Source organism: Sceloporus occidentalis, unplaced genomic scaffold (genome assembly GCF_023333645.1).
Source record: "Sceloporus occidentalis isolate IW3139 unplaced genomic scaffold, rSceOcc1.0.p SCAF_3, whole genome shotgun sequence".
Lineage (NCBI taxonomy): Eukaryota > Metazoa > Chordata > Lepidosauria > Squamata > Phrynosomatidae > Sceloporus > Sceloporus occidentalis.
Window position 1 is genome coordinate 214438100 of NW_028316983.1, and position 15167 is coordinate 214453266.

Sequence of the window (15167 nt, forward strand, 5' to 3'; positions counted from 1 at the left end):
ACACTATATATTTTCAGCTTAACATTTGTATGTCTGAATTAAATTTACTTGTTGAAGAGTAAATAATTACTTGTCACAAACAACTTTAATTATGTGGTCCTAATAATAATGTATGAAATGAAAAATAGACACAAGTCTTACTTTCTCTCTCTTTTTTTCTAGTTTTAATCGTTTGGATTTACCGCCTTATAAAAGCTATGAACAGCTAAAGGAGAAATTACTTTTTGCAATTGAGGAAACAGAAGGATTCGGACAAGAGTAAAATTCAAGTTTGTTTTCTAGCAGACCGGAGCAACTAAATTGCACAGTTAATTGTATATAAGCTGTTTCTTCTGTACAGTGATTTTTTTGAACTCTTTTTTTAAAAAAAAAAGTTCCGTTCTTCCACAGAGATATGCAAAACAGTTTTTCTCCTCCCAATTTATTTATTTTCCCCTCGGAGAGTGGCCAGAATAAAATTAAAGCATAAAGACTTTATTTTTTAAAAGTGTATATAAATACACAAATACTGAGCTCTAGTTTTATAGAGCTTTAAACTTATAAAAAATCACAGCCATTCAAAAGATTCAGGAGTTTTTCTCAGCCTTGCTCAAAAAATGTGCTGATTGCTCTGTATTCTTTTCACTTACGAAACATCTCCAAGGTTATTTCTATTGCATGGCTGTTATAAAAGGTGTTCAAGGCTTCGGCCAATTGCATCCTCACTATGTAGAAAAATGCTGCTGGCTTTTTGAGATGATAGAATGTGATATTCTGTCATCTTAATCTTAAACAGTTGTAATAGCTGATAACCCTCTTTGCTACATCTATGTAGCCCAAGGTCATGAGTAAAACATATTACTTGCACAAGAGTAATGTACAATAAAATGAATGTGATTAATGTTAAGACATTGGTGCCACTGTTCTGACTTACAGTAGAAGCTGAACAGATTATTATAAATCATTGAGCAGCATTGAAAATTGTTTACATACTGTCTTGGGTTATTTCCAAGAGAAGAGTAGATAATCTTCAAGAAAAATAAAAATATCCTTATGTTGTGTCCTGGTTTGGTATCTTACAGGCTTTTCAAAAGACATTGATGATATGCTTCATTTTCATAGGATAAAGTACTTTGACGTTTAGGAGGATATGAAAGATAGTGTGAATTACTCTGCTAATTTTATGTTATGGATATTGAGAATCCAAATGGAAAGTTACATAAGCTTTACACAACTGAACTAATTTTCTGTAAGTGTCCATATCCTCATCCCTTATGTTCAGGGAAAAAAAATATCAGACGATCCTAAATTAAGCATCTCTAAATTGTTTTCATATAGGCCAAGGCTTATGCACAAAATATATATATATATATATATATATACACACACACACACACACACACACATATATATATGTGACATTTAAATTGTTTTAGCAGTACTGAGGGACACTTGTTAAACTGCAAATGTGTAATGAATTCTACAACATTGATGTGAATTATTAAATGCTACTTCTAGCAAACTGTGCTTCCTTATTAGAATAACATTTTAAATTACCATTTGTATCATGCTTTCAACATTCACTGTAAATTCCATTAAATTTAACTTATACAGTTTTGTACACACATGAAACAGATTTCCTAGAATTAACTTGTCTGTAACATATCAAACTGCAAAAGAACCCTGTAAATGCAGTATGACTGCTATCTCATTTCTTCAATGTAGCAGTTGAATTCTGCCAGAATCTTATTTTTCTACATATTGTTACACTTTATTATTCATGGATATTAATTTGTGAATGCTTTGATAAAGGCACTGAATTGATTAACAGGCCTCCAGTCTCTTGTTACCCTACTCATATCAAGATGGTTTTAACTTCTTAGATTGACCTCCCAAATGCATATTCAAAAAAACTGTTTTCCTAACAGATATGCAGAAAAGTAATCAAGTTTAGGAGTTTTACCTTAATTATTCATGTTAGTTTATATGAAATCTTTTTTTAAAGATGCATCTAATGAAACAAAAATGTGGTTTGCCTAAATACTAAATAAAAGCAGCAAACTAAGTTCAGGGCAACAGATTTTATTAATTTGCACTAGTTAACTGGGAGAACCATTGCAACAGCTAATCTTGTAAATGGGTAATTAATAATAAAAAATAGACAGTGCATCACAAAATGGATTCTGTTAATTATTTAACTTACTCTTCTCCCATCAGAAAAGTAGCTGGGAGAGAAAAGGGAGAAAATGATCTCAACCTAAATTTAATCTGTGGAGGCAGGCAGAGGAAAAAGTCAAGAGTCTCTGTTCCCTGAAAATAGGAATGTGGAACTTGTGATCCTCCAGATGGTATTGGAATACAATTCTCATCAGTCCTAATTACTATAACTAGATGTGTGAGGATAGGATTTGCAGTCCTGTATAATGTGGAGAAACCTTGGTTGTCCACCCTTTCCTTAAATCAAATCAAATCAAATTAAACTTCAATATAGCCTTGCTGCTTTCAATGGACTCATATAAATTATTTCCTCCAGTATAGGTAACATTTAATTAAGGTAAAGAAAGACTTTCCTCTGTCTGGCTGAAGAAACAATCCATATCAAGAGGGTTATTCCCTCCCGCCAGCTGAAGGAGGTGTGGTCCCAAATGGAAAAGAAATAGGTTTGGGCCACCTTAGGCAGCCCAGGAATAATCCCAGCGCAGCTTCTAAACACTACACCCCCAAGCTGTATGGAAGCCAGCTTTTTGCGCCCTTCTGTTTTGGGCCATAGTCATGTCAGTCTGGAAAAATCAGTGTGCAAAGGGATCTTGCAGCACCTTTGAGAATAACTGAAAGATAGAAGCTGATAACAAGCTTTCAATGAGCTCACCACATCTCCACACCAAAATTTCACACCATTTTGCATTCCAATGGACTGCTCTTTAAGGGATTTTGGACTTCAGCTTCCAGAATCCCAACATGGCTGAGGCTTCTGGGAGCTGAAGTCCAAAATCTCCCTAAAGGGCACAGTTTGGGGACCACTACTGTAGACATTCTCACAGACTGCTATAAAGGTCTGCCCCTGGATTTTCCATGCCACCAAATGCATCTGAGGAAGTAGGCTCAAGTCTTTGAAAGCTCATGCTACCAACTTTTGTCTTTCAGTTAGGCTCAAAGGTGCTGCAAAATCACATTTTTAATCTAATTAATTCATATGTACAGCATGATCTAATATGAATTTGAATTCAAATTCAGATTTTAAAAGGTTAGAAATGAATTCCTCTCCACTGTTTAATTTACACAGACAGTAAATTCAGTGGGGGTACAGGAAACGGGCCAGAGGCAATTACTTCTCATACTCAGAATGGAGACATGTCAGTTACTTTAAATCCAGAAAAAATGTAGAAAATGGACACAAAAAATTGAACATACCATTAAGACAGTAAATGAGAAAGGAAAATATTTTCAGTCAGAAAATATTTATCAGATTCAGCTTCTGAGTATGCGGGAGACTCAGTAGTCTGAGAAGCAGTGCTAATTCCTCAGCAACATTAAAAGGGTTGCAGAACCAGGTTTTCTGAGATCTAGAGCACTTTAAAAGTACTTTTAAAAGGTCTGCTGATTTTAGGTCTGAAAACTGATCTGAGTTAAAATGAGGAAAATAGAGAGTCACAAAGAAGTAATATAGTAGTACCAGTCATTCAGAAGATGTCATTTCAAGCAATTCAGAAACCAGTGTCAGAAATGTTTAAGGGCTTAGATGAGTAAATGGGGGACATCTCTAAATTCAATGAAGCTCATTGGATACATTAAGAAATTATCCAGATAAATGAAAATGACTAGCTTAACCAACTTTGTTCTATTGCTTGATGGTGCTGTCTGCTTTAATTTCCCATACTGTCCTCCCAAGGGAAGGAGACACAGCATTGGAAGATGTGGCTGAAAAAAGGATAGTGCTTCATTCAGATGTTCATAAGGCAGCAGCATTGTCCATCAGGCAATTGGTAGCTGCATCAATGTTTGCTTGGGTCTGGATGCTGTGGATGTATGTGGTCTTAGATTCAGAAGAGTTTAACTCTACATACTCTGCAAAATGCATTAGGTAAGTTAGACACTGGATATGATGCCACAGTATTTTCAGGCAGATTAATAATAGGTAGAAGGTCATTGTTTGAGGAGGCTGATCAAAAATACAGGGGCAATTTGATAAGGTAAACTTCTATTTGGTGAAAAGATTTTAGAAAAAGTGTTCATGGAAGAGAAGGATAAAAAGCTAGACAGTATTTTAGAAATAAAAATTATTTCTTTCGATGAAGAAGGAGATTTAAATCACAAAGAGAATACAGAAATTTTAGACCACAGTGGAACAACGCAAGGTTCAAATTCAGATATCGAAAACAACAAGAAGCAAGAAGAGGAGCTGATCGCTCTAATGAGATGGAAAAAATACTGACAGAAAAGAAATACCAGTGAGGGAAGTTAGCCTTTTGGTAATGTGTGAAAGTTAACAATGGACAACTGGGTTCTCAGGGTGATTTCAAGAGGTTACAACATTCACTTTTTTAAAAGATTAGGAGAAAAATACCTTCCTCACTGGTTCCAAAAAGTGTAATGAAAAGGAAGCAGTCCAAAAAGAAATTCGCCATTTGTTGCTGATGGGAGCCATAGAATGTGTGCCTCACAACCAGAGATTCCAGGGCATTTATTTATCTCCCCCCCCCCCCCCCACAGTGCCCAAATACAATGGGGGAGAGAATGTTACAGAACCATTCTGGATATAAAATATCTCCCATTTATTCAGTACCACACATTCAACATGGAGACCTTGCAGGCTATATTAGAAAATTCAAAGTTGGGAGATTAGATTTGTTTTCCTCTGGACAGAATTGGAAATTAAAAGGATTTTTATCAATAGATGGAGTTGTAATAGCAGAAGTCATGATGCACTGACAGCAACATGCTAAAAGAACTATATGCATTTCTTCCCTTGCCAATAATGCAGAAATCCTCACAAAAATAAGGATGCAAGAAGCTCAGGTTGTGCTATTCTTCATTGGCCATGCAGACCATGGTTCAGACTTTGGAAGAATGTGTAAGTGGAGGAGCCATGTCATGTACTGTACCTCAAGGATCGGATGTAGTAGTACAGGGGCCAGTTTGCCATTCAAATCTGCAATGCTTGGAGGCTGACTGGACAGGATTGTTGCAGCAATGATATTCTGAGTCAGTGACTAAAACATTTGTAGGATAAAAGAGGCAGTCAATGTATTTATGAGACCACTTGGAAAGTGTTTCAGAAGCAGTGGCCACAGAATTCAGTCACACCACTCAATGTAGAAATGAGATATTCGTTTTTTTTAAAGGCATATCTATGTCTGAGACTAAATACACTAAAAAGATAAGCAGCGATGTTTTCATCAGTACTGTCAGTAGCAGGAAAGCCTCTTTTTACTCACCCACTTATTTAAAAGTTTCTAACAGGTGCAAATTTACAAGTTCCACCTATGGTTCATAGATTCCCAACTTGGGATCTAAACTTGGTGTTAAATGATATAAAACCACCAACCTCTTAAGAAGTCCTCCTTGAGACTGCTGTCTTTCAAAGTGTTATTTTTGGTTGCTATAACCTCAGCACGAAGAATTTTTGAATTGGCGTCATCAGTCAAACGAGCCTACGAAAATTTGAGAAAGAAAAACTAACAAATGATCTTTCCTTTCTTCCTAAGTCTTTAGAACCAAGGTCTGGCCATCAGTCACTGGAAATACCAACATTCTGCCCAAATTCAGTTCATCTTTGGGAAAACATGGCATTTGTTAGTTGTATGAGGTAAATGTGTATTTATAAAACTCAAAAGCCATTTGTCATACAGAACTTGATCCCTTCCCACTGCCATTCCCCTCTTTTGTGCCATGTCTTTTTAGATTGTAAGCCTGAGGGCCAGGAACTCTCTCTTTTTTTAATGGTAAGCCGCTCTGAGAGCCTTTGGGGTATAAATACTCCATTTAAAAATAAATAAAATAGAAGCACTTTCCTTTCACCCAAGTTATAGAGCACTGAAGCAAATGCTGTCTAGAGAGAGAAAATGCTGCATACATTTGTGTTATGATTATGCTAAAGCGGCAATGCCTCAACAGGTCTACATGCATTTCACAAAATCAATGGCAGTAACTCATTGTTGGAAGATGAATATAAGGCTGCAGGCTGCAAGGAACCATTGACTTCCATATAAAACTATAAGATAGACAAAAATTAAGTCAGGACAGCTAGCATTTGGAAGGTCTGTTTTGCAAGCAGTAGTGGAAGAGGAAAGCAGCCATTCCCAGCTTTAAGGTGCAACTTGGTAAATCCCACTTGCTGTGGATTGCTCCTTCAGCTAGACTGGGTTGACATGATCATTTTAGGAGGGTTGAAGTCACAAATCTACCCCCACTCTGAGAGGCTCAGCTGTCCTAGAATGATCATCCACAGTGTCAACCATTTGTTGTTATAACCACATTCCAATCTAGTTTTGCTAGCTTAAAGATAGCTGTACTTGATTTTCATCTTTCAATAGTGAGGCCTAATTATAATTAAGTGAACAGATTTTAATTATAATGCAATATAGTTGTCGGGGGGGGGGGGGGATGTGTGACAGCTGTTGTTGAACTGCAACGCCCATCGCCCATCTGCCCTGGCCAGCAGTGAATGAATGGAGATTCATTTTTGTGTTACAGAATCAAAATTGGAAGGGTCTTGTAGGACATTTAAGCAAACCCTTCAGTCAGTGCAAGGAATTCTGAGCTGGAGCATCCTATATCTATCCTTACTGCCAAGAAGCTTCTCTTAAAGTTCACCTGAAATCTACCCTACTGTAATTTAAAAGTTATTAGCTCAGACCTAGGCAGAAACTGAAGAACCATGGCCAGAACCTTTCATATATAGAGCAGTTCTTGATTGCCCTCACCTTTCTTTTGCTTCAACAGTTTAATTTAGATGGAAAAGTCAATGTTTTTCTTGCTGTTGATTAAGCAATTGTAAGATAGAAACTCCTGGATGATCTGTTGAAGATCAACCATCAGTCTACCATTATTGTCCTGTACCTTCTGACCTTCTTGCATTAGAACAAGTCTTTGTTTTATTCTGTGACATCCCTTAAGTTATCCGAAGAGTGCAGTTATATCACTCCTGATTTCTGCTGCATAGACATGCCTAGTTGCTTCAAACTTTTCTCACAGGACATATCTTCAGTATTGTAAGTAATTTCTTTATTGTCCTCCTATGAAAGAATTCAAGTTTGTCTGCATCCTTCCGGTGTAGTACCAGAACTGAACCTAATATTCCAGATAATGTCAACTCATGCTTTCTTGTTGCTTCAGACTGAGTGCTACCCATTAGCAATAGCAAGTACATTTCTGTACCACTTATCAGTGCATTTAAGCACTCCCTAAGCGGTTTACAATGTGTAAGCTAATTGCCCCCAAAAAGCTGGGTACTCATTTTATTGACCTGTGGAAGGATGCAAGCCTGAGTCGACGTGTCTGGTTAAAATCATGGAACAAACCAGTTCCAACTCAAGCTGCATTGATCTTAATGTAACTAAAGTGAAAATACAGTTTGTATCTCTGTTTTGCAGCTCAACTTGTTTTAATTATCTGAACATAAATGTAAAAGCATTTTTTTCAGAAATTGGAAATTCACACAGGAACTGGATATTAAAAAAATCTAGAGTGCCAGGAAACCATTGGCTATCCAAAGCTTATTGCATTGGCTATCAATTCATATTTTATATTGAGTGGGCTTACAACAGATACATGCAGTCTAGCATCTATTCATTCTTTGGTGAAAAAGTCTTCAGTCCTAATTGCAATGTTTTTAACGGGGTGGGGGGTGAGAAGCAAGTTCCTTGCAACAATTGAACATAAGTTTAGGTTATTACACTTCATTATTAAAGGATGTCTTGTAGCAGATGGAACAAAGTTGTTTTCTGGTACTCCAGTGACTCGGAGATGAACCAATGGATTCAATTTCCAGGCATACCTCATTTGACAAAGTAGATACACTCTTTAACAGAAAAATTGCTATCAGAGGGGGAAATTGCATGGAACAGGGATAGGTCCCTAGATCACAGAGCACTTTAAAAGGTTTCAATATTTTTTTTTATTTAAAATTAACCATGTGTACATTTCATATGGAAAATGAAACAAGAAGTTAGGAAAACCTTGCATAACAAAAAACATGTTGGACTTTTTAGAGACCTTTTAAAAGCTTCTTCTAAAAAAGCATTAAGGGATGAGGTTTTTTTTTTTCCTTCCAGTTCATACGAATTGCATTTTGGTGGCTGAATACAGATCTATAACTTTTTAAAAATATGCGGATGATACCTTGTGGTGCAGGCTTATCTGCTCTCATCTTTTCTGTTTTGTTGTTCACACATCCTCAGTGAGAAATACTGGAAGTAGCTGATGTTTGCTATGCTTGTTGTAGGCAGGCACACACAGATACAGTAATTAATAATAATAATAATTTGTTTTATTTATATACCGCTATTCCAAAGATCATAGCGGTGAACAGCAAGTAAGCTAATTAGCAAGTAAGCTAATTTGCCCCCAACAGTCTGGGTACTCATTTTAGCAACCTCGGAAGGATGCAAGCCTGAGTCGAGCTTGGGCCCTTTTGCTGGTCTTGAACTCGCAACCTTGTGGTTTTGACTGAATGGCTGCAGTACAGGCATTTAACCACTGCGCCACCAGTAAGAAAGGCTAGAGCAGAATGCTTTTCTTTCCCAGTCCAAACTTTATTGCATTGTTTACTGCAGGCATGCTGCTGCTGCCTGGTACTCAAGACTGTGCTTTTCCAGCTCTCTCTCACTATCCCCTCATTACCAGTGCTGCTAAAATATTTCCAGCTGGACAGAGGGTGAGGAAGAAATATAGGCTAGGTGGGCATAAAAATCTTGTAAAAAAGGAGGCCTTTTGTTTGTTATTGTGAACTGCAGTATGCCTGTATAAGAAAAGAAATTGCACCTAAACATTAGGAGGAACTTCTTGATAGTAACTTATGCTAAATAGTGGAAAGACTGCCTCAGATGGTGATGGACTCTCCTTCTTTGGAGGTCTTTAAACAGACATTCAATGGCTCTTTCCCAAGAGTGCTTTAGCTATGTAAATTGTATTATGTGTGTATTTCTGTATGACAGGGGGCTGGACTAGATCACTTGAAAATCCTCACATCAGATAGTGTAAGAAGGACTGCTGTAACTGACAATTCTACAAACCATAAAACTCAGCTACTATCTCTAGCAAGGACTACTATGGTAATGGATGGTGCAGCCCACTCCATAAAAGTTCCCTTGCTTCCTTGCAAATGATCGATCTAGAAGCAGCCTATACATTCAATTCATAAAAATCATCCAAACAGAGAAGCTTCTGGCTCTGAAACAGAGTAGTAACAGCCTTAAAAAGGGTGATTAGCATTTTCAGGAGCCAGTGTGGCATAGCAGTTTGAGCACTGGACTATGACTCTGGAGACCAGGGTTTGATTCTCCACTTGGCCATGAAATCCACTGGGTAATCTTGGACAAGTCACATGCTCTCTGTCTTGGGGGAAGGCACTTTTGAACAAATCTTGCCAAGAAAACCCCATGATGGGATCACTGTAAGTCAGAAATCACTTGAAGGCACACAACATACACAGTTTTTTTCATTCCTGAAATTTTAGACTGTGAAAGACTTCAGTTCCACCTTAGCAAAATAGGAACCAAACAGCAGCTGAATTTTTTTGAGAGAACCCACTTTTATAATGATGTAATTTATACATATCCTTTTAATCTAGAGACATACACATGAAAAATCTCAATAGAATCCAGAATTTTTGCTTGTTTGGTAATATAACCTCTTTTTGGTTAGTTAGACCTTCCAAATCAAAGATTAACAAGATAGTGCATTGATTCATAGCAATCTTGTCATATAGAATTGAGCAATTCCACAGCTTCTTTTTGTACCTGAAATTAAAGAGAAAAACTTAAAGTATTTATCTGTAAGCTTTAGTCCTATCTTTTAAAAGTCCTGCCTTAACGTAATGGAACTACTGTGACATAGTGTATTTTTTCAACTTTATTTTTTATTAAAATAAATTGTATTATATGACAAAACAATACTGGATTCTAGAAAAATATCTTGCTACATGTTCAAGATTCATTCATTCATTATTAACTGAAATCTACAACAAACTTTGTATACGTATTAACTATTTTCCTAGTTAAAGTGATTATATACAGAAGAAAAAAGAGCTGCAACATTTTGCACAGTACAACTTACCATTAAATCTGTCTATTGTTTACATTTTTGATGCAGATCGTATGCTACTTTTTAAGTGGTTGATTATACATATAAAAAATAAACATTGTCTACATTCTTTATTGTTCTTCCTTTTGCGTCTCTAGTATGCGCGGCTTTTTAACTTACTTTTTGTCTACTTCGTTTCTGTTTACCATGTTAACTTCAGTTGTATTATGAAAAGTTAGTTTCTAGCAATTAGTATTTATTCTATATGTTTGTAATATGTTTGTTACTTATTTGCTGTATTTATTTTGCAATAATCTATGACTGTACTCCATTCTTTCTCTGTTGTTTCAAATGATTTTCCACTTAGCCAGCAGGCCAATTTGTCCATTGTGTCAATTAATTTAATTAACCATTCATTGATAGTGGGATTTTCTTTTCCATTTTTGGGTGATGAGTAATCTGTCTGTTGAGACCATGTAAAAGTATTTTTTCCAGTTTCTTTTCCCTACTTGTGGTGGTAGTTTATTGGTCATATTTAATAAATAGATATCAAGCTTCATCTGGTAGTTTAATTTTACCACTTCACAAATAGTTAAGTGAGTATCTGTCAAGAATCTTAGGGGTCAGTTCCACCATATATGATTCTAGATACCAATTTCTTTTTCACATTTCTAGCACCTGTTTTGATTTGTTTTGTACATTTTGGTTACTTTTGCTGGAGTCAGATGCCACCTATATGCCATTTTCAGATAATTTTTCCTGATATTTTGACATTTTGTGAAATGAAATGTATTTTTTTTGTTGCACAGTTCCAAATTTCGATGTCTGGAACTACTGTGACATAGCATATTGAGCTGGACCAAGGAGAACTGGGTTCAGACCTCTGTGTAACTATCAAAATTTCACCAAGTGCCCATTAATCTCTTAATGGACTTAGTGTCAACAAAAACTGGAGAAAATGTTTATCTAAGTTATCCTCAGACTGAGGTATCACATACAAACTTTTCAGAATTGTAACTAAGCTATATCTACATGTATTTATTTGGGACTATTAATTCAATTCAATTCCCCACTCTGGGTGGGTGGGTGGGCATCAATAGCAGTTTTGATTGATCTTTCCCCCAAGCTTTTAACTTGGTTTTTAATTGAAGATTAACCGCATGTTTTAACTGGCTCAACAGTTAAACTAGTGTTTTCCTAGTATGCTTAAGATTGTGCTTTTATTTAGTCTGTAACCCAGCTTCGATCCACAGGGAGAGGCGGGGAAACATAAATAAAATTTATTATTATTATTATTATTATTATTATTATATTGGTGGATTGTTAGTACCCTAAAACACAGCTCATTTGATCCTAACTTGTATATAGCTTTAAAAACATGTAAATGGAAAAAGTACCTTTACTGGGAAGATCCTTCAGAGCCAGTTAGCATAACTGTAATCTTTTGAGATGGCTAAATATCTCCTGAGCTTGAGTTTGGCCTAGCGAGGGCTAATTTATCACCGAAGCCAAAACTTTGCCAATGCTCCCTTTGCATCTTAGGGGAACCTACCTTCCTTCAGCAATCCCCAGGAATCAAAGCTTGCCTTAATCCTTTTTATGACAGGGCCAGTCTTCTACAATTTTCCTTTGATTACCCCATGTTATTTCTACAGAACTCTTGCGGCCTGGCCTCTCAACCTGAGATATTTGAAGAATATCATAATAATCTTCAGATGGAATACAACCCTGGTGGAAAGCTTAGCAATCTCCATCTACATGGAATCTACCAGAATATATTTTTAAGTGATCAGGTTCTTCATATCACTTTAAGAAAGGAGGATCAGATCTTGCTCTAGTATGTTTTTCATATGTGGAATGTTACACTAGCATTAAAACAATCAAATTGCTCACCTGCTTATCTTCCTCTGTGTGTGATACCCGTTCTTTAGCCTTCATTAACCACAAAAGAGCCATCTTTCTGTTATTTAACTTCATGTATGTTTTTCCCAAGAAGAGCAAATTTTTACTATAGAAATTTGGCTCAACTGCATGAAATGGGTAACAGAAGAGGTTTTATTTTATTATACTGTAGTCTCAAATGTACACAATCTTAATTTTAGAAACAGAATTTATGATTTCAGCATACTATATAATGTAGGCTACTCTTGATTAGAGGACTAAAGGAAATGTTTTCTTTGTTAACTAAGAAATAAAACTCATTTTTCAGAAGATTCAATCTTAACTTGGATTATAGACATTAACTGTGCAACCCACAGGACTCAATATGTGCTTTCAAATTGAAGAACCATGAATAAATAGCCAAGATTCAGCTGCTTTGCTTGTGACCCACTCTGAAGTTAGGGTGACCCCCCACAGTAGGAATTTTTGTCCTCCTTCTATGTGTGTAATCTTATCCAATACCTGTGTAGAGGGAAATTTATACTGCCTTGAAGAGATGTACAATAAAGGCCATGATCTTTGTAGCAGGCTTTTTGAAGGTCTTGGATATTGTGTTGACCCAAGCAATTAGTGTGGAATAAGTCTATATTTTACTGCTGTGAAATATCGAACAACTACCTTATGAGTAATTGGAAGATGATTATGAAAATACATTCTAACTTTTCTATTTGAGCTCTGCTAAGATCCTGTACTGTGGGAACAGTATTAGACAATCTGAGAGAGAGCATCTGCCTCATCTTATATCCTCACTTCCAGAAAAATGAATAATCCACATAGGCTGGATGTCCCAGTATTGCCTATATTAGCTATAGATATTTACACCTGGCATACTTGTCTTTGAAAGAGTATTAGTACTTTGGTTTTCAATTTTCACAGCCCATGCACAAATGGATTTCAATTACTGCAATGTTACAATACTTACCATCTTCAGCTTTCTGAAAGTAACGTAAAGCCTGCAAAACATTAACACTGAAATTATTAGCATAATGCTTAAATCAGAGTGTGAACTGAGCATTTCTCTAGATTTTGGACTACCAATTCCAGCACTTCTTACCACTTGCTATGCTGATGAGGGTTGCTGGGACTTGCACTCCAACAAAATCTGGAAGACTATATGATTCCCACCCTTGATTTAAATAATCCAAATTCCTCTACCAAAGAGCTAACATACTACAGAAAACAACCAACCGTGCAAGGTCAAAGCTGTAGGTAATAAATACCACTGGCTACAAAACAACCAATCTCCCACTCCCATATTATTTTATCAGCTATTTACACCATTCAATGCCAAAGAGGTTTCTTAGTGAACATTACATTAAATTAGAACACTAGGGACTAAAACAGATGGGGCAAAAGTAGTGGCTTCAGCAGCTTTGTGGGCATGGCATGCAGATAATGCATGCCCCTGACATGGCTGAAAGCCGCAGAGGCTGCCTAAGCCAGCCCAAAGCTGATGGCAAAAGAAGACATAGAAAACCACTCCTCCCAGTGGCTCATTTGGGATTGTGGTGATGGCCTGCTTTGAGAGTGGGTTGTCTGGTTGTGACAGTCCCCAGCTGATCATGAGCTGATTGCAGCTGGAGTGGCCCCAGTCCACTGCTAGCCGCCACTCTGCTCATCCCTAAGAGACATACTTTTTGAAGGACTAGTTCGCTTGAGCCCTGGAATCTTTCAGGAAGAAAGTCTGTGTACAGTGAAAGCAAAAAGGTGTCAGTATCTCAGCCATCTATGTAAATAATTTTGGTTTTCAGAATTCCAGATAAGGGGGACTCAAGCTGTATGGTTTTAGAATGATAAATTTATTTATTAAATAATTGTTCTTTGTTAAACTGTTTCATTTTTCAGAATCTCAAGTTCTGTCTGGTCAATATGTCACACTTTGTAATTGTCAGGCTCCTAATTACAGCCTCTCTTGCAACACAAAAGGCAGGACTTTGAAAAAGGAACAGCTTTTATTGAAGAAGAAGAAGATACATGCAATAGAAGTGACTTTTTTGTCAGGAATGAAAGAAAGTATAAACATATTTATAACTACGTGAATTAACCCTACCCCATTAATAAAGCAAATTAATTGGATAGCCCTTTCCCGTGCAGTGTCCTCCCATCCGGGAGTCTGGCAGCTCCTCTAAAAACAATTAAGCTCTCATGCACCTTATCTCAACCACTGCACCTGTGGCCTTGGACCACAGAACTCAGCAACACAACAGTTTTAATTAACATTATGGCTTAACAATATAGATAGATAGATAGACAGACAGACAGACAGACAGACATAATAAAACCCCATCAATCCCAACCTAATATGATACCATATGAAAATATGATAAGCACAAACCCATAACAACATAATGCAATATAAAAATACAGTACCAATAACTCTCTATATCCCCCCTCCTTTTACCAAGACCAGTCTTTTAAACTCAAGCCTCTGCTAGAAGGGTGATTCGCACACATTTCAGTTCTAGTAAACAAGCACATTCTATAGCCATGATCTCTCTACCTCTTTCTAGTATCTTCTATTAAAGCATATATTAAAACATATTATTTTAATTATTATTATTAACCTTTATTTATATAGCGCTGTAAATTTACACAGCGCTGTACATACAATCTTTTAGTTAGACGGTTCCCTGCCCTCAGGCTTACAATCTAAGAAGACACGACACAAAAGGAGAAGGGAGTGGTGGTGGGGAATGGGAGCAGGTCCAGCAGTTCTTCTCCACCTCCGAGGCCTGGACCAAGGCAGATGGACTGGAGGAATCCACTATTAATCCACTATAAATCCCATCTATCTTAACTCTAATCTAAACGTAAACCTATAACCCTTATGGCATGAATCCCTAAATGAATAAATGCATGAATAAAGGGATACATGACAGTAATACTAGTTTTACATTTTAAGATACCTATCCTTATGCTTATGTTTATTTTTTAGAATATCCTGTTTGATCAGTTTGTTCTATTCTTCAGTACTACAGTCTTACAGTTATAGATGACTGATATTC

At 36.6% G+C, this 15167-nt stretch overlaps 2 protein-coding genes across 7 annotated transcripts in view; one reads left to right on the forward strand and one right to left on the reverse strand.

Annotated features, from left to right (window-relative positions):
• The window catches only part of WWP1 (WW domain containing E3 ubiquitin protein ligase 1), a 70800-nt gene extending 68635 nt beyond the window's left edge, over window positions 1-2165 (forward strand). For 4 of the 5 annotated variants that reach the window (XM_089517567.1, XM_089517571.1, XM_089517569.1 and 1 more), the window contains exon 24: window positions 163-2164. In XM_089517567.1, the coding sequence (XP_089373693.1) occupies window positions 163-262 (100 nt within the window). In that variant the 3' untranslated portion in view covers window positions 263-2164. Of the gene's footprint in view, window positions 1-162 lie in introns of all 5 variants that reach the window. The other variant, XM_089517570.1, reaches the window with a different exon arrangement.
• RMDN1 (regulator of microtubule dynamics 1) overlaps window positions 1-15167 on the reverse strand; it is a 57986-nt gene that overhangs the window by 22906 nt on the left and 19913 nt on the right. Inside the window, exons 8-10 of one of the 2 annotated variants that reach the window (XM_089517572.1) lie at window positions 13085-13115; window positions 12115-12248; window positions 5525-5630 (exon numbers count right to left, since the gene is read on the reverse strand). In XM_089517572.1, coding sequence (XP_089373698.1) covers window positions 5525-5630; window positions 12115-12248; window positions 13085-13115 — 271 coding nt within the window. Of the gene's footprint in view, window positions 1-5524; window positions 5631-7927; window positions 9939-12114; window positions 12249-13084; window positions 13116-15167 lie in introns of those variants that run through there. The other variant, XM_089517573.1, reaches the window with a different exon arrangement.